The 21440-nt window shown below is 46.2% G+C and overlaps 1 protein-coding gene across 1 annotated transcript in view; it reads left to right on the top strand.

Annotated features, from left to right (window-relative positions):
* The window catches only part of LOC144110406 (uncharacterized), a 90794-nt gene that overhangs the window by 2370 nt on the left and 66984 nt on the right, over positions 1-21440 (top strand). Inside the window, exons 2-5 of the mRNA XM_077643263.1 lie at positions 1402-1435; positions 5124-5256; positions 15052-15146; positions 18581-18782. Coding sequence (XP_077499389.1) covers positions 5161-5256; positions 15052-15146; positions 18581-18782 — 393 coding nt within the window. The 5' untranslated portion in view covers positions 1402-1435; positions 5124-5160. The remainder of the gene's footprint in view (positions 1-1401; positions 1436-5123; positions 5257-15051; positions 15147-18580; positions 18783-21440) is intronic.

Here is a 21440-nt window from a genome sequence, read left to right as displayed (position 1 = left end):
AGGTGGGTCCGTGCAAGTCTGCCCATCTAGAAACGCCGCGCTGTAATCGCGTACGTTATTTCCAGCACGTATATTAGAACAGTGACTTACGCAGGTGTGATTTTAGCTTACTTACGGATTTTGATTAGTGTTGGTCGTTATTGTGAAACTTTCCCTAATTTGGAGTCACCTATGATAGTGCCCTTCATTCCGATATTAAGATGAGAAAGGGAGGAAGTAAATTAAATATTTAGCCTTCTCAAATGTCTCCTAGGTAACCGTATTTCTGTGCATAAATGGCATAGCGCTAACATGTGTACGGTCACATTTCAGTTATTGTTGTTACCGACCTCGTCAGTATACTCAGATATTATAAGCGAAAGGCGATGTTCCATTATGAATTTCTCGTTTAATGCGTGAATAGAGCAGAACATCGTACGGTCTATTCCTCCCGTCCTCGCTTGTGTTTACGTGGCACTGGCGGAGCGCTATATATTGTGACAGAGTCCAGACACCGTATAAGCGTTAATTTTAGTATGCGGGCGCCACTACGAAGTTTGAAACCTCCAAGCTTATCTGTGCAGGTAGAGGTGTTGCTGATTTGCACCCACACAACGCTCTTTCTACTTCAACAGTTCGATTACGCTGAACCGATGGCTCGCTCCCTTGAGCTACGAGACATCCTTAGTTTGGTATCACTCCCGTTCAATTCCATTGCGATTGCCTTTCAGCTAGTGATTACTTATGGCCTCTGTCATGGCAACCATATGCAGAACCTGAATAGAGGTCTTGCCTGTTGTCATCAGTCAAACAGCACACTCGTGTTTCGTTCTTTCGTAGCCGCCAGAAAGTGACCACCCGATACGACGTGCTTCGAGTCAGGAACTGAGAAGGTTTGTTGCCCCCGCTTATCTTTACAGGACTTATACACAAGCATGTCCAGAGCTTCTCTAACGGCCCGTAATAAGTAAGTCTTCAAATGAGAGGAAACAAACTTGCCGGTACGATCAGCAGGCTTGAAATTGGGGACATCATGTATTTCTGGGCAGATCGCGGTGTCAATTCTAGAGTTGAATTACTTCAGGTTGTATTTGCTAGCATAATCAATTCGTTTTACTTGACGAGCTGGTTCGGAGCACGAAATAGGGCGCCGATTAAAGCTGATCCAACAAAAATTGCGGGTCTTCACACCATTTTCAAGCTGCGGTAAGCACAAGAAAAAAATTAGCCGTCAGTAGATATATCGCTACATTTAATCATACTTGACCGGAGCGACACCTACCCGAGCACAGTGCTGCTGAAGGAACGTTGCTTTAGTATTTCAGCGGTGTTCGGGAACGAATCCCATCGAATATTCGAGCACGGAGAGCAATCAGAAAGCTGCAGCAATTCAAGATTGGTTGCATTTTCTTTTCTTTACAAAGCTTCGACGAACGTCCCTCGCGGCCTGTAATAGGTAAGTCGTTAACAAATGGGAAGCACACGGGCCAAAACGATAAGCATGGTTGAAAATGGGGAGATAATGTGCAGTCATTGTAAAAAATATGCAGCCCAAGGGGTCTGCTTCCAAGCCGTATAGCGGGGTCCTTTAGCCCATATGACAGTCCGAAGTTTCGGAGGGTTGAGGACTTAAGTTCTTCCCGACTTCCGGACATTAGGGTCCCCGAGCAAGCAATAGGAGCCGCACTTCAGGACTCAGAAGCAGACTCCTTCGGGTGTATATACTTTTGACAAAGACTGCACTTCCGCGCAGATCATTGTCATAAAATAGCGTCGAATTATTGCAGACTGCGCTTTCTCCCTAACGCGGTCAGTTCATTTTCTTTCTGTGAGCTGGCTCGAGAACAAAGTGTGTGGCGACAACTGATGACTGAAAAAAAAAAGCGAGTTCGTCCACCATTTTCACGCCGCGGTGGCTCAGTGGTTAGGGCGCTCGACTACTGATCCGGAGTTCTCGGGTTCGAACCCGACCGCGGCGGCTGCGTTGTTATGGAGGAAAAACGCTAAGGCGCCCGTGTGCTGTGCGATGTCAGAGCACGTTAAAGATCCCCAGATGGTCGAAATTATTCCGGAGCCCTTCTTCTTCTTCTTCTCCTCAAGTAATATGGCACAAAAAAAAAAATTATTCCGGAGCCCTCCACTACGGCACCTCTTCTTCCTTTCTTCTTTCACTCCCTCCTTTATCCCTTCCCTTACGGCGCGGTTCAGGTGTCCAACGATATATGAGACAGATACTGCGCCATTTCCTCCCCCCCCCCATAAAAAAACCACCATTTTCACGCGATGCAAAGCGTAGTAATATTGTTTTACATCATATACAGGGTGTTTCACCTAATACTTGACACAATTTTTTTTAAAAGTAGGCTTTTTGAATTAGAAGAGCGATTTTTTTCCGCGTGAAATTGTCAGGCATGTAGTACACCAGAGTAGAGCTAAGACATGTTAATTCCAAGGAGGGTTAACTAATATTGAATATTTATATTTTTAACTAGTGCTGATAGGCTCAATTACTGCGAGTCCATGTAGCCCTTCTTATGTAATATCTATATCTGTTTTTAGAATTTCGAAAACGCAGTTATCCTCGGTGCTGTGGCCCAAGAAATTCTGGCTACATCACGCCAAAATACATGCGCTTTCGAGAGAGTTGCAGGCAAAGCAACCTCTCCAGTCCAAGTAAATATCTGTAACTTGCTCGGCCGTAGCGCAGAGTGTAACAACATTTTCTAAATCCTAAAAACTTGCATGGATATTACTTACAATGATCTCCGCGGTTCACAGTAATTAAAGAGCCTAGAAGTACTAGTTTAAAGTTAACTATTCAATATTAGTTATGCGACCTTCTAATTAGCATGCCTTATCTGTATTCTGATGTATTACACCGCTGACATTGCTACGCCTTAAAAAAGTGCTCTTCTAACTCAAAATCGCCACTTTTAAAACTTGTCTAAAGTCTTCGGTGAAACAATCTGCATAGCCGGGATTCATATTCCCAGTTTCGTCGTATTCGGGTTTTGTCGTTTTCGAAACGGCCATTTTAAGGCTGCCGGTTGTGTATGAGCGTTAGCTGTGGTTTGAAAATCAAGAACAAAGACGGGTGCCGCGCCGGGGAACGCTTTTACTCATTTCTTGACCGGCGGTGGGTTTCGAACCAGCCGAGGTGGTCGCCCAAGCTCTGGGCCACACGTCGCCTCTCGCCCTATTTCCTCTTCTTTTTACCCGCTTTCAACCCTTCAACCTTAATCACCTTAGAGTTGGAAGGTAGTGTTTCTCTCTCCACTTTGCCGGCAGCAAATTTGGGGACATGTTGGTATACGGACGCCAACGCCGATGACGGAGCAAAAGTAAGGAATGAGCTAATAACAGCCAACGATCGAAAATAAGGTCAACAGTAGTTTCCCAGCTTAGGTTTTTAAAGAAATTGTTCAATGACACTGAATATATATATATATATATATATATATATATATATATATATATATATATATATATATATATATATATATATATATATATATATATATATATATATATAGTGGAAGCAGTTAGGGTTGCTCAACGGGCCAGTGAAAACTTGCACAGTGAAAAGTCACAACTGGTTCGATTATCTAGGTTTATTCACCAACGGTTTCGGACGGTGGACCGTCCTGATGATGAAGGACGGTCCACCGTCCGAAACCGTTGGTGAATAAACCTAGATAATCGAACCAGTTGTGACCTTTTCACTGTGCATATATATATATATATATATATATATATATATATATATATATATATAAGCACACAAGGTAAACGAAATGAGGGCCTCGTTTGACAAACACATGAAGAAAGCCAACAGTCAACGAAACCAAGATGCACAGGGGAATAATTCTACTGTTTTCTTTAATTTTTTTATTACTTCGATTACTCTGTCGCTTAAAGAAAATTACTTATAAAGCAGCTACTGCTTTGTAAGTAATATTCTTTAAGCGACAGATTAATCGAAGTAATAAAAAAGTAAAGAAAACAATACAATTATTCCCCTGTGCACCTTGGTTTCGGTGACTGTTAGCTTCCTTCATATATATGAAGGAAGCCAACAGGCGCCGAAACCAAGGTGCACATGGGAATGTTTATATTTTTTTTTTGTAGTGCCAGTCGATTGGTTTGGTTCTGCTGTTTTTATTCGGAGGTCGTGGGTTCGGATTTCGCCGGCGGCATGGTTGTTCTTCTGCTGCTTTATAAGTGATTTTCTTTAAACCAATTGATTGGCACTACAAATTAATAGAAAAATACAAACACTCCCCTGTGCACCATGGTTTCGTGAATGTTGGCTTCATATGTTTGTGAAGCGAGCCCCTCATTTCATTCGCCTTTTCTCCTATATATATATATATATATATATATATATATATATATATATATATATATATATATATATATATATATATATATATATATATATATATATATATATATATAGGAGTGAATTCGAATTCCTGATCGTCGGGGTCGGAGGAGAATGCCCGGTGAGAGAGCGCGCGGGCGGCGGCGTCAGCTGCCTGATTTCCCTGTAGGCCCCTATTAGCAGGAGCACAAACGATTTTACGGTGAGAGGGGTCCCCGGTGTAGACGCTGTTTTGGAGAAGGCGGTAGCCGAGGTACGGTACCCAGCCCTGCTCGACGTCCCGACATGCCCCTAGCGAGTCAGAAATAATTGTTTTGGAAGTTGGGTGAGGTGCATCCAACGCAATGGCGTCCTCCTCAGCTACGTGTGTTATGTAACGGGATCGCGAATGGAAATTCTAACCGGGTGTCCAAGAGTTTGTTTCGGACCTTTTGTGGATCAGCGTTAGAAGATGTGTCTTCATGTATTTTCTTAGTGCGCAGCCTGATTCATGGTCGAACACTTACGATGAAACACCAATGGTTTCGTCTTCGCAATCCGCAGGCTGCCTTAAGTGCCCTCTGAATTTTTTTTCTTCGTCCTGCTCGTTTTTCGTGGCATCTGATCTTTTTTAAATCATTCCTGTTTTAACATGGACGCACTCCTCAGAGCATTGGGTCAATGGCTATGCTAGATATGCTATTTCACAGTTGGTGCTAATCACCAAAACCGCTGCCGAGCTCTGTGGAAGTCCTTCAACCTAACTCTCTGCATTATGCAGGAGATCCGATTGTCGAGTCATCGCTGCCTGCGTCAAAATGGCCGCCTTTGGTTTTCTGGCAGACATGCCCATGGAAATATTCAGCAGCCGTGTCGCAGCCTTTCAGAGGTACGGGATGCATGTCAATTATCCGGTAAGTGAAATTCCGGCTGATTTCTTTTACGTAGTTGTGTAACATACCTCTGGCAAGAAGAGTAACCATACCACAAAAAATGACAAAGAGAAACCAGACATACTTAAACAAGAGTCCTTAAGTACCTTTCATGGTCATGAAGCTCTCGCGCAAAGGTTCGGCAGAGCTTTGCATGCTGGCAGGAGCTGCCGCGCCGCGGCGCTGTTTCGAGTCGGGTGACGCGATAAAGGAGCCCTCCAGTGGCACTGACTTTGCGCTCTAGCGTCCTGACTCATTGACGTTAAATCTCTTTAGTTCATTCTGTGTATAGTGCGTGTTAAATGCTGCAAAGCATCCCGGAGACGCACGCCGAAGATTTTTTTTTTTGTGCGCAGCGCTTCCTTTTTGCCTTGCGGAGTGACTGCGAACTGCACTGAGTGCTGTAATGGGTCTCGCTTTGGCATAAAACGAGGGATGTTTAGAGAAAAAAAGAATAAACTTTATACGAGTAGCGGGGCTTTTGTTGAATAAAACTTTCTGCCGGGCGAGTTGGTTTATTTTGCAATTGGGCATTAAACAAATATACTTCCTCAAAATAGGAAGACAAGAACCGTAACGACCGGACAGAGCGCAAACTTCCAACCAGCTTTATTTTTTAGACCACATCTGCATTAATACCCGAGAGAAATCATAGTCATTGACAGTGCCCGGAATACCCACGTGCGCGCTGAATCAGCCAAATCGCCGCTTGGTAAGATATGAAAGGGTCACGTATCTTTATTGTATCCATGAAGAGCAAAAAAGGGGGGTTTGCTGTACAAGATCTATTCCTGGAGAGGGTTCGTCGGAGAACTTCTTTGAGGTACTCGTTAAGGCAAAACTCACAAACCAGAAGCCCACTGAGGACAATTGTGCCGAAAAAAGGTAACATATGGCAGGCCGCAGTTAGCAAGTTTCTGCAGCACCGGGTGAGGCGTCGTTCCTTCGAAGACTCTTCCTCGATTAAAAGATCAGTTGAAGAAGCCAATGCTCTTCAAAGCCTCTACTGCGCCAAGTCGGCCTTTTGTAAAGACGTGGAAGACCTTTACGATACGTTCCACATTGGAAACTCCTAAAAACTGTCCGGCAGAAGACTGAACGCACTAGCTGAATCAGCTTCCAGAGTGCAACCGGTCTAATCACAAACAACTTCATTACCCTCCTTGAATTGTACTTGACTTCCACGGCTAGGTCCTTTAAGAAGAAATTCTCTATGTGCAGAAAGAGGGGATATGCACTGGGTCTTCTGTCGCACACGTGCTTTGTGAGGTATACTTGTCTGCCATAGATAAACGGATTTCCAACAGTTTGGTAGAGATTCTTGGTCACAAAGTCCTGAGGCCCGTAGATAACCACCTTCTCATGCTTAAATTAGCACCTGGATGCAAATTTGATGCCGCCATGTCCGTACTTGTACGCCTCTTCACCGGGGAAGAAAAATAAGGCTTGAGGTTTAAATTGCAATTATCACAGAGCCATAAAGTTCAATTTCTTCAAGTTCCAATTCTTGTTCGACGTTTGTGGGGCTGGCTCCACTCCTTGCTGTAAGAGTAACCTACGCACCAAAAAAAAATCCTCTTGGCTCGTGAAAGCACCCACTCTATGATCATCAAACATGATATCCTTGCTGGTCTTCTTCAAGCCGCACTCAGCAGAAGCTGTTCGCACAAAGTGAAGAACAGCTATGAAAACCAGAAAAATGGTCTTGAGAAAACAGGGTATTCAATCAACGCAGTGTCGCAGTAAGTCTGCTGCAAAAAAAGCTTTTCTCTTTGTGCTAACAAAGGGAGAGCGAAGACAGCACCCCGCTGCTGCTGGAACATTTTAGTCACCCATGAAGAACGGACCGAGTTGGTACCGAAACTTTGGGTAAAGTTAAAAATATTGGTTGGCGTCAGTTTTCTCTCAACTATCTCAAGAACCCAACCAGACGGACTTGCGTCGAAGATATTTTCGTTCAATTCCTGCAGACAGCACAGCTGGCCAAGCGTTTTGTCACCTGCTCCCACACTGTGGCCACGTGCAAGACCCACCTGGATTTCACCAAGACCTGTCGAGATATGCTTCTAGCTCCACAAAGCCTTCGACTTAAGCGCCTATTCCACACTCCGGAAGTCGGGAAGATTGTATCCCAGGCTGAGCGACGACTGGTGCACGCAAGGATACATGAATGCTGTGACATCCTGAGGCGGAGGGAGCTGGACCTGTTCTTGCGCCGACAACGTTAACGACTCACGGAAGGCATTCGCCTGAAGTTGTTCCTCCAACACAGCAGAAAAGAACAGAAGTGATCACACGCAGCAAAGCTCTTCAAGTTGCGAAAGGAGAGAGACAAGGCAAGTAGACCGCCTGATGACGTCTCCAGCTTTGTCACCAACCTATCATTGAGATCGCTGTCTGCAAACGAAACGTCTTGCTTAGAGAAAGACCACAGGTTCAACGCCACGTCAACGAGGCCAGCCCTCGCACAACCAGTGGCAGCTGTGGAGGACGGTATCAAGCATGTTGAATCTTCCGCACGCGAAGAAGTTGGGCTAAAAGCTATCAGGGCTCTGTCCAAGATTCCCGGCCGACAGCCGGAGAACCTGTCCTAAGGAGAAATGTCAGCTCTCCGAGACCTTCGCAGCGACCAAAACATCGTCATCCTCCCGGCTGACAAAGGAAGTGCAATGGTGGTTCTCGACCGACAGGATTACGAGGAAAAAGTCAAAACACTCCTCGACGGCGCAGCTTACGAAAAATTCAGAAAGGATCCAACTTCGCAACTTCAGGTCAGAATGAACAAACTTTTAGCATCCACCTTCAAGCAACACCCGGAATCAAAAAATCTCTACTTACGCTTGATCTGCTGGAATGGCTCAGCACCGGCCTTTCACGGACTGCCAAAAATTCATAAACCTGGCTTTCCGCTGCGCCCCATCGTCGACTTCACCATCTCACCGCTTAAAGCACTCTCGGCCTACCTCCAGCGAGTCCTATCGCCCCTGACCACATGCGCAACTCCAGCCACGGAAGCGGACGAGTGCATTGTTTCGTTCGACGTGGCCTCGCTCTTTACCAGCGTTCCTGTGCCCTTTGCATTTCCACAGCGAAGCAAGCCCTAGAAGTGGACGCTGACCTAGGCACCAGGACGAGCCTGAACCCAGAAGAACTCTGCCGGCTCTCGCAGTTTTGCCTAAGCACTGCTTTCTCTTTCATAGGAAAATTTGATAAGCAGACCAGCGGCACTGCCATGGGCGCCGCGATCTCGGTGACTGCTGCCTGCCTGACAATTGGACCATCGGAGAGGAAGCAGTTATGTCGTTTAAAGAAAAACCAGAAGTTTTCATTCGTTACATTGACGCCTGCTTCTGCATTTTGAAAACATCGCAGGTCGAAAATTTCCTTGCACAGCTCAACTCAGTCGAGCCTTCTATTCAGTTCACAATGGAACGGGAAGTGAACAACACATTGCCATTCCTGGACGTCTTCATAAGAAGAAAAGGGGTAGATATAAAGTTTTGTGTGTATAGGAAGCCGACTCATACCGGCCGCTAGCTAAATTTTAATTCTAACCAGCCTACCTACTACCCACAAGGCATCCGTGGCCTCCTCTCTCCTGAGGAGAGCAAAGTCAATCTGCTCCTTCCAAGCGGAGAAAAAGAAGCCACCATTCTCGCCGACCTACAGAAGAATGGCTACACACGTGGCTTTATTCAACGCGTGGGTCGCCGTCAAGCTCGGAGGACAGGGGGATCAGCCAACAATGAAACAACGAAACGCGCGCGCGTTGTGCTTCCATATGTGAGGTGAACCAGCGAGTCACTCGCACGCATTCTCGGAAAACATGGAATCTATGTAGCTCACAAACCTGTTTTGACAATAAGCCGCTTCTTACCACGACCGAAAGACTGCATCCCCAGACTAAAACAATCAGGTGTCGTCTACAAAATCCCATGCTCCAAGTTCCCGGCTTCATACATCGGCAAAACAAAAAACCTCCACCAAAGAATAAGGCAACACAAAAATGGCATCCCGCTAAAGTATTCAGAATCCAATCCCCTGGCCTAACACTGCGAGCGCGCCGACCCCCAAATAGCCTTCGAGGAGGTAATGCCAATTTTTTTTGAAGCGATGTTTATTGCCTCAGGGCATAAAAACTATGAAGTGAGAGATGAAAAAATGATTAAATAAACGAAAAAAGATGGACTGACTTGATGAAATCAAGAAGTGAACGTTGATATGGACCCTATGTCCAGGCAATACAAGAATCCGGATTGTCCTGTGAGAGTCCCACTGCCGCCAGGTGCCGAATTCTTGTCGGGTTGAGCGCCGGGCAGTCCCACAACAGGTGGTGGATATCCGCCTCGCGGTCTCTGCTCTTGCAGACTGTACACCCGGGGCGGGGATATAAATCTTTGAAATGCGGCCACTTGCGTGTCACAGCTGGAATTAGGGCAACCCGGACCCGTATCCTCCGAAGCGCAACCTCCTCTGCACGGGTATTTCGAAGGCCCTCGAACCGATAGTCTATCGACTCAAAAGCGATCGAGCGCTGCTACACGGGCAGTTTCAATGGCCATCGAGTCAATAGTCTATCGAGTCAACGGAGCAGCACGGAACTCCATCGAGATTTCGAGGGTCTTCGAGCGCAGCCCAAGGTTGCTAGCGTTGCTTCGAGCTGCGCCAAGCGCACTTTCGTACACGACACATTCACGGTACAAAAGCATGAGAAAACATTATTCGCCTAAACTTTAATGCATTCAGTCAGTACAATAATTTTAAAATTGTATAAGACTGGTTTTAAGCGCATTAAGCGCATTAATTTTTCGTTGCGGTCTTTGCGTTGCTTGCGTCCTTAGCGTTGACACGGCAGCGCCCTGCCCGCCCGCATCACAGCGATAATAGATTCGTCGCTAATCCCTCAAAAAATATCGTGTTCTAAGCTGTTGTATTCGCCTTCGATTTGTCCATTCTTACCCTCACGTAAAGTTTCAAGAGACAAATAGCTCTAGTTTTTCAGATATCAAGGCGATTACCCAGATCTTAAGCCTGACGAAGCAGCGCTCCGACGCAGTTGGACTGCCTTGGTTTTGGCTTGTCTTGTATTAGAGTGGCTACAGCAGTGTCTGCGTCTGCCCGCCGCGTGCGCGCAATTAAAAGGATTTTAAACGACATGCGCGTATGCGTGTATTCAAGCATTTAGTATACATTTATTAACTATTTTTGTTATTTTTGCAAAATTCAAAGTGGCGATTGTGGCGCCACACAAGCTTGGCGTAAGACACGAGAACCATTTCAATGGCCATTAAGATTTGCCGTGTAGCAGCGACACAACTCTTTCGAGTTCGATGGCGATTGAAAATTTCGCAGGCCGTCGACTCGATGGCCACTGAAACTTGCCGTGTGACAGAAATATAAGCGTCTTGGCCGTGGAGCCAGGCCTGTTCAAGAGTAGAGATGTGGATTCATGGCACATCCGGCTCACAAAGGCGGCGATGAATAGGACTCCAGGAACGCTCTCCCCCGCGTACTTTACTGGACTGCGCCACGTGCTAACCAAGGCAGAGCGAAGGCAGCAACCCGCTGCTGTGCTGGCACACTTTAGTCACCCCTGAAGAAGGGACCGAGTTGGTCCCGAAACGTTGGGCTAAAAAAATATTGGGTGGCGTCAGTTTTCTCTCAACTAAAAAGCTAAAAAGAACGGTAGCAAGAAAACTTCATGTGTGCCTCGACCAAGACAGCAAGTTCAGGTTATTCCATATATGGATGAAATTTCGCATGCTGAAGACTGGCAACATGAATGACGTAAAATTTCTTTTCTCCGCGCCTACTAAGCTACCAAGCATCTGTACAGTTCTAACCACGAAACGTGTTGGACGTGAGAAGAAGCGAGCAAAATAGTAAGTCGACTGCTCCACCAACGTCGTGTACAGCCTGCCTCTCACTTGTGGGTGCATATACATTGAACAGACCGGAAGGTGTGTCAATGAGAGAATCAATGCGCTCAAGAGGAATGCAAAAAAAAACTATAAAAGAGGGAACCTGCATTAACATATCGTGACGTACAAATGCAAACAATTGTATAGTGGCACTACTATTGTGGCACGTGCCGAAGCCAAAGTGCATTGAGAAATCCTTGAGGCCTTTCTGATAACAAAATTAGGAGCAAAATGATTTCGTGAAACTTCCTTGGCACTGTTGAACAAAGACAACATTTCTGAAAGGACGCGTGTGATGTGCCGCTTTGTTTGCGTATATTATATAATATTGGTTGTGTGTTTTATGATTGACGCAGCTTTCGCCTAGGTTTTTAGTTGCATTCTCCCGGATTATTTTAACATTTTGTCTTGATGTTCATCTGCTGTAGTGTAGGTTTATTTCCTCTTTTGACTTATGGGTTGGCTAGATATGACTTCTATGAAGACACGTTGTGATCTCTGCACGTGTGTATGTGAGGAGCGTGTAGGTGAGTATTGGTGTCTGCGTCTACGTAGTCGCGCATGTTTATGTTTGTGTGTATCCGTTCTTGAATGTATTTCTTGCATGTTTTTCTTACCTTGCACTTGAATGCTCAGCAGTTCCGAAAGTCCCTGCTTTCCTCCCTCCTTAATTTTATGACAGTTTTTTTAATAATCATTCCTGCTCGTCACTTTTGTAAAAACTAGAATGCAGTTGTTTCACAAGTACTACTCATTGAACACATTTTTGGCTTTTAATCATGCCAGTGGAGCAAAGGTGACAGGTTATTAAAAGCTGGCTGTCATATTATTCGCTGGCTGTGGAATACAGCTAAGTTTTGAAGGCGCGTATCTTGGTGGAGCCAATTGGGGAAATGTTGACAGAAAGAAAATAGCGGGAAAGGAAGACCGTCGTCCTTGTGAGTCTGTTCTTTTTATATCAGTTATTTTTATATTTTTAAAAACGTTCTTTTATTGAGAGCATAATGAGATCGTCCGGTCATTTGGCAGTGTGCCGTCTTGTGTCCTAGAGTTACTGTATAAGGTACCTAGACTCGCGCGTTTGATTTCCCTGCTCTACTCGCGCCTCTATTGGATAAATGCGCTCACATGGTTGGAAAGGATGTGCTCATTGCGGAGAAGACAATTCCTTTGCATCGCTTAGCACTACACCATTGTTGACAGTGCATTCATGCACCAACTGTTCTCGTGATTTGCAGCATTTTATTTTGTCCTAGTGCACATGTTCACTGAAAACGATGTTTTTTTATCAACACGCCAGTTTATCACAAGTGTTCGCGGACTGTTAAAAGAAAACCTTTGGGGTTTGCGGCATATACAGCAGATGGCGCCAACCATCCACCACGTGGCGAGCATTTTGTTCGTAACTGATTGGGATAGTCCCTGGTGCAGCCGACGCATTACTAGCAAGCTGTGTATTCCAATGCAACCGTATTCGCCCTAACCACTGCACCAAGACTGCCTCCTGCATGCGAGATTTGCGGCTTTTCCTCAGAACTTGGATGTTTGGCGGAGAGAAATGGCGAACCTACATGGAACTCTAGTTGTTATACAGGAACTCTATTGGGTCACACCTGATAAGACATTCACTGATGATGTGACATATGATGAAGTCAATGATGACGCGTGCTGCATAGTCATGACTGAGCGAGCGGACGTTACATCCCACGTTACGGCACCAAACAGGAAATGACACCGGAAGGGACATCACAAACCAGAAGTGATGGCCGGAAGTCATGTCACCAAACCGGAAGTGGTTACCAGAAGTGAGGTCTCCGATACGGAAGAGTTTCCACGCCTGGGCGGACTCCTTGAGTTATTGCACGCCAGGCTATGCCTTGTTGTACAGGCGTCTGTTAAATTGTTCCGCCGGTTTTTACCTTTCCAGGAGAGTTTTCTCTACAACCTTTATTTATTTATAACACAGTTCCCAAAATGAAGGAAAGGAAACGAGCTCTTACAAATGCCTACCATGCAAACGCGTCGCGTAAACGACTGTTACAACTGTGGCGAGTGGCTGGTCAAGATACCGCGTGTTTACTGTCGAATCGGTCGATTCGTCCTGGGGGTTAACATACGAACTTTATTATGAACTAAACAAAAAACTTCGTTGGTGTTCGGATTTTGTGCAGGCTGTGGAATGAAGGCTTTTTACTCTGCTCATGAAATTTAAGCGACCGGTACAAAGTGCTGATGCAGCGCAGCCGTCAGAAATGCATCCCCGCAGATGGTGTGTTTGTATACTAAGCGCAAAGATAAATGTAAAAACAAAAGAGCGAGATAAAAGACGGTAGATAAAACAGTTCTTTTATGATGTTTAGCAGGCCCCATCAACCTATGTATCGTTGTCAAAGTTCAATAAATGATCCACAAAATAGCAAAGTGAGGAGGCGCTGTCGAAGAGGCGAAGAAACCGAGATCGGCAGGGCTGGTCTCCGCAGTTTCCTTCCGCCGGAACATTTATGGTGCCAGCTAGCCCTTACAAAAATCTCTTTACACAGTCTATAGGCTGTCCATAGGCTCCTGTCTATAAAGTCTATAGACTCTCCATAGACAAACCCTAGAGAACAGTGTGCAGGCAATACAAGTCTTATAGACAATATATACATTTATGGCCATACACTTTTAGTAGACTTCTGTCTTTAGACAGTCGATAGACTATGAATAGACAAAAGGAAACATCTATAGCAAGGCAATAGAGTCTTTGTGAAGTCTATAGACTGTGTATAGACAATTTATATAAGGACTCACTGTGGAAATATACGCGTGTGAAATGTTTGTCAAATTGTGGCACTTTTATGAGGCTCGGAAGTGGCCTTAAACAAGGGCCTCCCAGTCTCGCTTTCTTTTTTTGCGTTTCTTGCCATCTTTAAGCTCTGACCTGGCCGTGAGCTTAATCTTTAGCTGAATGTAGGCGAGCGCGCGTACGTGGAAAGCGTGGTGCATGTTATGGCGTAAAATATCATCCGAGTGAATCCGCGGACTTAACTATGCTGCTATGTATGATGTACGGACGCTAGGAGACTATGTACTGAGAAACTGCATTCAAAGAGGTGATCGTGCGGAGTATCTTTTTTTTTTCAAAGAAACATTGCGTTTATAAATTACGCTGGCAGCCTATTAATGCGGAACTTGAGAGTTCCCGACTTCCACGACACAGGGAAGACTGAGAAAAGTTTTTTTTTTACTCTCGACGCAAGGACACAAACTGATGTTGAGCGACGGGAGTTCACGTGCCGAACATGTATCATTCAACACGCAGGAAGTCCTACTTTCTGCCTAATGTGTACAATATTTCCCAAACTCTCTCTCCTACTAGAAAGAAAAACTATCACCCTGTTTTCTCTTCCCGCGTAACATTTTATGACACGTTGATAGAGTCATTTCTGCGAAGATTAGCTCCACAAAAAAAAAGCTTGAAGTTGTTCGCATGAAATTGCTGCAAGCGTGAAAGAATTGTATTGGTAACTGCGTTTATGTGCTCCATGGTCATGAAATGTTTGAAATTTATTTGCATGGTAATGAAAATTTAATATTTGAAGGAACCGTGACTCAAGCAGTTCATTCACGTAAACTTCCAGCGATGGGGATAACGTCGATGTGCCGTTCGCGTTTTTGTATTGTTATGCAGTTTTCAGCTAGCAGGCTCTCTGTAGAGCACTCATGACTTCTGGCACTCCGCTGATTTCACTATAGATAGGGCAGACTGGAGCACAACCCGAGAGAACGTAATGAGCAGTGATGCTTTATTTTATTCCTGTTATTCATCATTACCTGTTCTAACTGCCCGCTCGTTGTTGTTTTTTCTGCAACTCAGTATGGCCTAAGGCTGCAACAACCACTGAGCGAAAAAGTGAGGGCTCCCTTTTACAAAGGCCTGGGAGTCCGTGTATTCTTCTACGCTCCCGAGGCGTGAGTACTCATACACTCCTGTTGTGCTACGACCTTTTGTGGTCCGCGCTCGAAATTTTCCCAACTCGGAGCAGCACTGCAACAGCCGACCGAGATGTGTATTCGCAAAGCGCGCTTGACATGTAAGTAACGCCAGACACAAACATTTTCTTACTAAGACGTCGCTGTTGTAGCGCGCTGACACTGACCCCTGTACAAACGCCCGTTGCCTGCATGCTTCCGCTTTGAAATGGGATGAACTTAACTTTTCGCTTCTCAACTGTAATCTCGCGCTCATCGAACTTTTCACCAGGCCCCATAAGAAGGGAACAAACTTCTCTGGTCAACAAAATAACTAGTGTTTAAATTTATTACGTGTCCCCGGAAGCTCCAAAATAGGAACGTTGCTTGACGGGAAGGGGTTACACAAAAGAAAAACTGCAACGCGTAAGTAAACAGAGCAAATGTCGCCATGTTACATTTTTTGAGATCACCAAGTAATATGCCATGAAACTTAATGGGACCCAGAAAGGGGGTCTCAATAAAGGTGCGATATGTCTTGGATGTTGAAAGACGACGGTTCACAATTATACCCAGCAAGAATTACTTTAATGCGTTTTGTGGATGCTGAGTTATATGCAGACAAAATTTGAGCTTCCGCGTCTTCGCACCTTTCCCTCTCCTCTCGCACGCCAAAACGGCAGCGCTCCTCCGCCAGCCCCACTCACTCGGCCCCTCCCCTACCTCCGCCGGCTGCGGAGCGCGCCGAGTGGCCGCGGCCGCAGTAGCGCGTGAAGTCGGAAAGAATTTGGCGCTGTGAACCAATGATAACCCCCCCCTGCAGACGTCATTTGCAAGACGTGACGTCGTCTGCCAGGTTTTCGAGCAAAAGCTCGGCACCGCGCGTCGCCGCGAGGTGCGAAAGCGGGAATTTTAAAAAATTTATTGTAAGTTTCCCGCTCACTTTTGAGGACTCGTACGCGGCATGAACGCTCGGTGGACTGAAGTCTACACAGCGCAAACATTTTAAAGCCAACCACAAACGCCCTTTTCTGTGGCCCTTTAAAGCTTCTGAGAGCATTCATTGTGGAAGCCCATGTATCCAGTCAGAGAAGAATACATTATTTGGTGGAATCTCAGACACTCACATTGCGCACGATATTATTTTGCGCAAAGTAAGGAACAGCTATTGTTCCTACTGCGCTAGCAGAAACGTTAATTTGGTTATACATATGTGGATGGTGTATACCAACAATGCCCTTCTCGAGACAATTCCAGCGCTTTGTAGAAGCCGGCAAAAGCAAGGAGTCAAGAGACTTTTTATGGCCTAACAGAAACTGGAGACTTTTTATGTAAGTGAACTGAGGTGCTCTGTGGTAGGACCTTTTGCAGTATGAACGCGTGGTGACGGTAGATTATTGCGATGACGTTAGACTGGGTTCCAACTTCTATAATAGTCAAATGATTAGGGGAAGCCCCCAAGATGGAGGGGATTTGTAGTGAGGGAGTAATTACTCATTGGAACCCACCAAAACGCAGCATGCGGTACAAAAGAAAGCTAGACAGCTTTCTCAGAAACTTCCCAGTTATTGAAAAATTCGACCTGGTCCGGGGTTCGAACCTGGGACCCCCGCTTCTCCGGAGCATTCGCTCTGCCAGCTGAGCTAACCAGGACCACAAGCTTATGGTAGGGCGAGAGCGAATCGATCAATAACTCGAAGTGGAAAGAGCGTTAGTCAATCTCACAAAATGGAGTAGATTGTAACAAAGGAGTAATTACTCACTGGCATCCACCAGACGCAGCAACACGGCTAAAGAGGAAAGCTATTAACTTCCTATCTATCTATCTGCTCCACTCTGGGGGATTCCTCTAGTAGCCCGTCGTAGGCCGAACAGGCCCGTCATAGGAACATTTTCAGGCACACAAGGCATGTTGTGTCAAAATCTCCAAGCCTCTCTAATCTTAAAAAGGAATACCGGGATCAAGCGTACAGGGCTCTGGCATCCTACAACTCTCTATTAGTAGTTCAACGTGGTCCCTGATGAGATTGACCGAGCCATTTTCAGGGGTCATCGCCAAGGGAAACTTATCAAGCTTGCGGTACTCTCTGCTACGGGGGGACATGCCAGATGTTCCCGTGAAGAAGCCTGAGTCATGACTGACGTGAAAGCTTCCCGTCACACAGGACTCGGCAGGAGCCCGTGCACGGGCGTCATCTCTTGAAGGCGGCGGCTGCCTCGCCGCTGGTCTTCACGTTCGTGCCCATCTGCTTGGGCCCGGCTTTGACCGTTGCGCCAAGCACAGCCGTCAGATTCCACGGAATGGTGACAATGGGCGACGCTTAGCCCTACAATCCCACCCTTTACGCGGTGAAATTACTTGGAAATTTCCTACCATATCATGCATCGCGGGTGCTTCAGCGAAGTTTTAATATTCCTAAATATAGCGTAGCGCAAATTCAAAGGAATATTTTCAGGTACACTGGCAGTTTGCATCTGTTCATTTGAAGCGAATGCTGATAGGTAAATAAATGTAGTCAGCAAAAAGCCGCCGCGGTGGCTGAGTGGTTACGGCGCTCGGCTGCTGGCCCGAAAGACGCGGGTTCGATCCCGGCCGCGGCGGTCGAATTTCGATGGAGGCGAAATTCTAGAGGCCCGTGTACTGTGCGAGGTCAGTGCACGTTAAAGAACCCCAGGTGGTCGAAATTTCCGCAGCCCTTCACTACGGCGTCCCTCATAGCCTGAGTCGCTTTGGAACGTTAAACCCCATAAAACCATACAACCAAACCGTAGTCAGCAAAAATCTGCTCTCACCTTTCTTCCCATGTCTCATGATTTGCTAAATAACATGCTGATTGGTTTTATCATAAACCTTCTTTTGAAGATTAGTGATGTCCATCGTGGCTTCGAGCACTTTTTCCCTCAATTTCAACCGTCAACAACAATATTAAATTGTTTGCTGAAACGTTTGAGGCTAGAATGTGCCATGGCAGTTTAGAACGTGTGTCCACATGCATAAACACATTCATCGAAACGGCTCAAAACAGTTGTGCTTACATTTATACTTGCACTAGACGAACTGTCAGCTTAAGTACAACAAAATCAATCCTTCACTCTCTCCCTCTCAAACATATCTTTTCACGTGTATATTCATGTTTTTCAGAGAAGCCTATGTGAGCCCGGCAGGTCAATTGTGTCGAAGCTAAGATATATTCACATCGCCGGTTCCATCGTTCTTTTTGTTCAGGGAAAGAACTTCGACCAAGTACCCGTCGTGGTACATTTTGACGGCTTGCACACCTGCCTGTTGCCACAAGCCGTGGCAAGCATTGCTCCATGACAAGTTTGTAGAGTCTCTCTACGCGCAGTGTATGGACAACGCGACCCGCGACGCAGCGTCTTCCCACTTTCATGACCATGTATTTTGAATTTCACTACGTCGCCTCTCTTTTCAGGGACGTAACAAAAGTAAAATTCGTTTACAACAGTCCCACCGGAACAAACTGGTACGTAACGCAAATAGTGGACGGCACCAAAGTACAATATGCCGGTGCGCAAGGCAGTGGGCCGCAAGGACCCTTTGACATCAAGGACGCCCATTTTCAACCTCCTGGTTTCTACTCCAGCGCAGTTGCAATGGATGGACGACTTTTACGAGTGAGTATATTCAGAAAATCTATCCAAAGGCAAAGCAGCAAGCAGCAAAAACAAAAAACAAAAATTAGCAGTGGCTTAACAAGGCTAACCCTCGAATTCAGCGAAAAGCAAGCACAATTGCTAAGCGTTCTATATATATATATATACACCCACACGACTACGTGGCTATGACGTGGTATCACATGGCGTTACGACACCCCATCGGATGTCACTTCACATCTTCACATCACCCCATAGGATGTTCTTTAGGTCAAATGTCAGAGGTCAAAGGTCAACTAAAGGTCATGGGTCAAGGTCAGGGTCAAGGATTCGACCCCATAACTGTACCTCATATTATCATACACGGCTAACATGGTTGGGCTGAAGGTCGTACAAGGTTATTCTCCGGCCTACGTAACGACTATTTTACCTAGCGTAGTGAAGGTTTTCGCTTAAAAAATTACAGCTGAACCGAAGTCTCATACGCGCGGAAATTCAAAAGTTTTGCACGGTCGGCCATTTGAATTTTCATCTTGGGGCATGGCTAAGTGGCCGAGCTGGCAGCCGTTGGTTTACTACGCGCGTACCATCTGCTAGGCCAGAGTCGTACATTGCGGGGGGGGGGGGGGGGGGGGGGCTTTTCAGTGTGTGCGTGTGTGCCGCATGAATGCGCTACGACACGCCAAGAAAGAAGTAAATTTATCGGAAACGTACTTCTGTACTCGCTTAATCGCGACATCTGTAATTTATCTGCTCATAATTTGATCGCATAATTTTCGATTTCGTTCTTGTGTCTAGCTAGCCTTCTGCACGGAACAGGAATCTTCGCAGAAGGCCAGCTAGACACAACAAAAAAATCGAAAGTTATCCGATCAAATTGTGCGAACAAAATTGGTGTGACAGTCGCGTAGAAATGGAAAGGGGCATGAACTTCTCCAAGACATGGGGCTTGCTACGTCACCTACTAGACCCAACAAAATCCAAAACCCAATCGAGCATCAGATTGGCCAAAACTAGACACGCGCACGAAGGCACAGACGCCGAATTCAAGGATAAACTAAAACAAATGTGGATAGGAGACACCACCTCCTCCGCCCTCCCGGCGTACACGGGAGCGGCGAACGCTACACTGGGCGCCCCGATTACGGAGGCAGAGGCAAAGGCAGGACCATTAAGCCTTAAATCTAAATCGGCCCCGGGACCCGATGTGATCCAAATATGATCCATAGAAGCTCAGACGACGACTCCAACAGAGCTTTCACAGAGTACAAGAAGGAAGCTTGGAACAGCGGGAAACTACCCCAGCAATGGAAGCAGGCCAACGTGGTCCTAATCCCAAAGCCTGCCAAGCCCTCAAAGCTAGAAGATCTTTGGCCAATCTCCCTAACCTCTTGCGTAGGGAAACTGATGGAGCGAGTCGTGCAGGCTAGGCTCACAAAGCACACGGAGAAAAATGGCTTGTGGCCTCACGAAATAGTAGGCTTCCGACCTTGACTGAGCACACAGGACGTCATGCTCCGACTAAAATACGACATCATGGTCGATAAATCGAGGGACTCTAAAGTGATCCTACGGCTAGACTTGACAAAGGTGTCCGGCCGCATCAAACACGACGCTACACTCCAGGGCCTAATAGAAATAGGTGTAGGAGAGAAAACCTACAATTACATAAAAGACTTCCTGACAGACAGAAGCGTCTGCATAAAGTTCCAAGACATTGAGTCCCCCGCAGTGGAGCCACAGAGCAAGGGCACAACGCGTAAGGCTCCGTCCTGTCGCCTTTCCTCTTCAACGTGGCCATGAGAGGACGGCCCTCAAGAAAATATAGGGCCTGCAACTCAGCATATACGTGGACGACGTCAACCTCTGAATCAACCAGGGAAGCGATGCGAGCATAGAACGCCGCTTGCAGGAGGCAGCGGACACGGTAGTGGCCTATGCCGACAATAGGGGCCTCTCTTGCTCACCGCAAAAACCGGAACTTTTCGTCTATAATCCCAAATCCCTCAGGAAAAACAAACTCAAAATTCGACATCAAAGTGGAGGGTCAAACCGTTTCTAGAGTGGAGCAAATCATAATCCTGGGATTCTATATGCCGGAAAACAGATGCAACGACGGCGTCATAAATAATCTAGACGCCTAAGCGTCGCAAGTCCTAGGCATCTTTAGGGGAATCTCTCTCAGGGGTAGAGGCCTTAAAGAGAAAAGCCAACAAATATTAATACAGGCTTACGTCTTTAGTCGAGTGTGCTATGCCCCACCCTTCTTAAATATAAGACCGGATGAAAAGAGGGAAATTTACTCCCTCATTCGAAAATGTGTCAAGAGAGCCCTAGGACTCCCGATGTGCACATCTACGAAGAAACTCCTCTCTTAGGGGGTGCTCAAAAGCTGGGAAGAATACGCAGAGGCAGTTCGCATAGCACCACGGGCCCCACCATAAAACTGACATCACCCCTAAATGTAGGGAGGAAACAGCAATACCCCCACTCCCGAGGAACATGCATCCGGAGCATAATACTGAGAGGAGGAATAAGAGAGCCGAGGTGCTTGCGAAACGCTTCGAAAAAATGAAGCCCGAAGAGGTCGCCTACGTGGACGCGGCTAGTGGGAAGTCAGGCACGGCGGTTGCCTCAGTAGTCAACGGAGTAGGCGCCCCCTCGTCGGCAACCACTATT

This window comes from Amblyomma americanum, chromosome 11, assembly GCF_052857255.1.
Source record: "Amblyomma americanum isolate KBUSLIRL-KWMA chromosome 11, ASM5285725v1, whole genome shotgun sequence".
NCBI lineage: Eukaryota > Metazoa > Arthropoda > Arachnida > Ixodida > Ixodidae > Amblyomma > Amblyomma americanum.
This window is presented reverse-complemented; position numbering and strand designations above follow the sequence as displayed.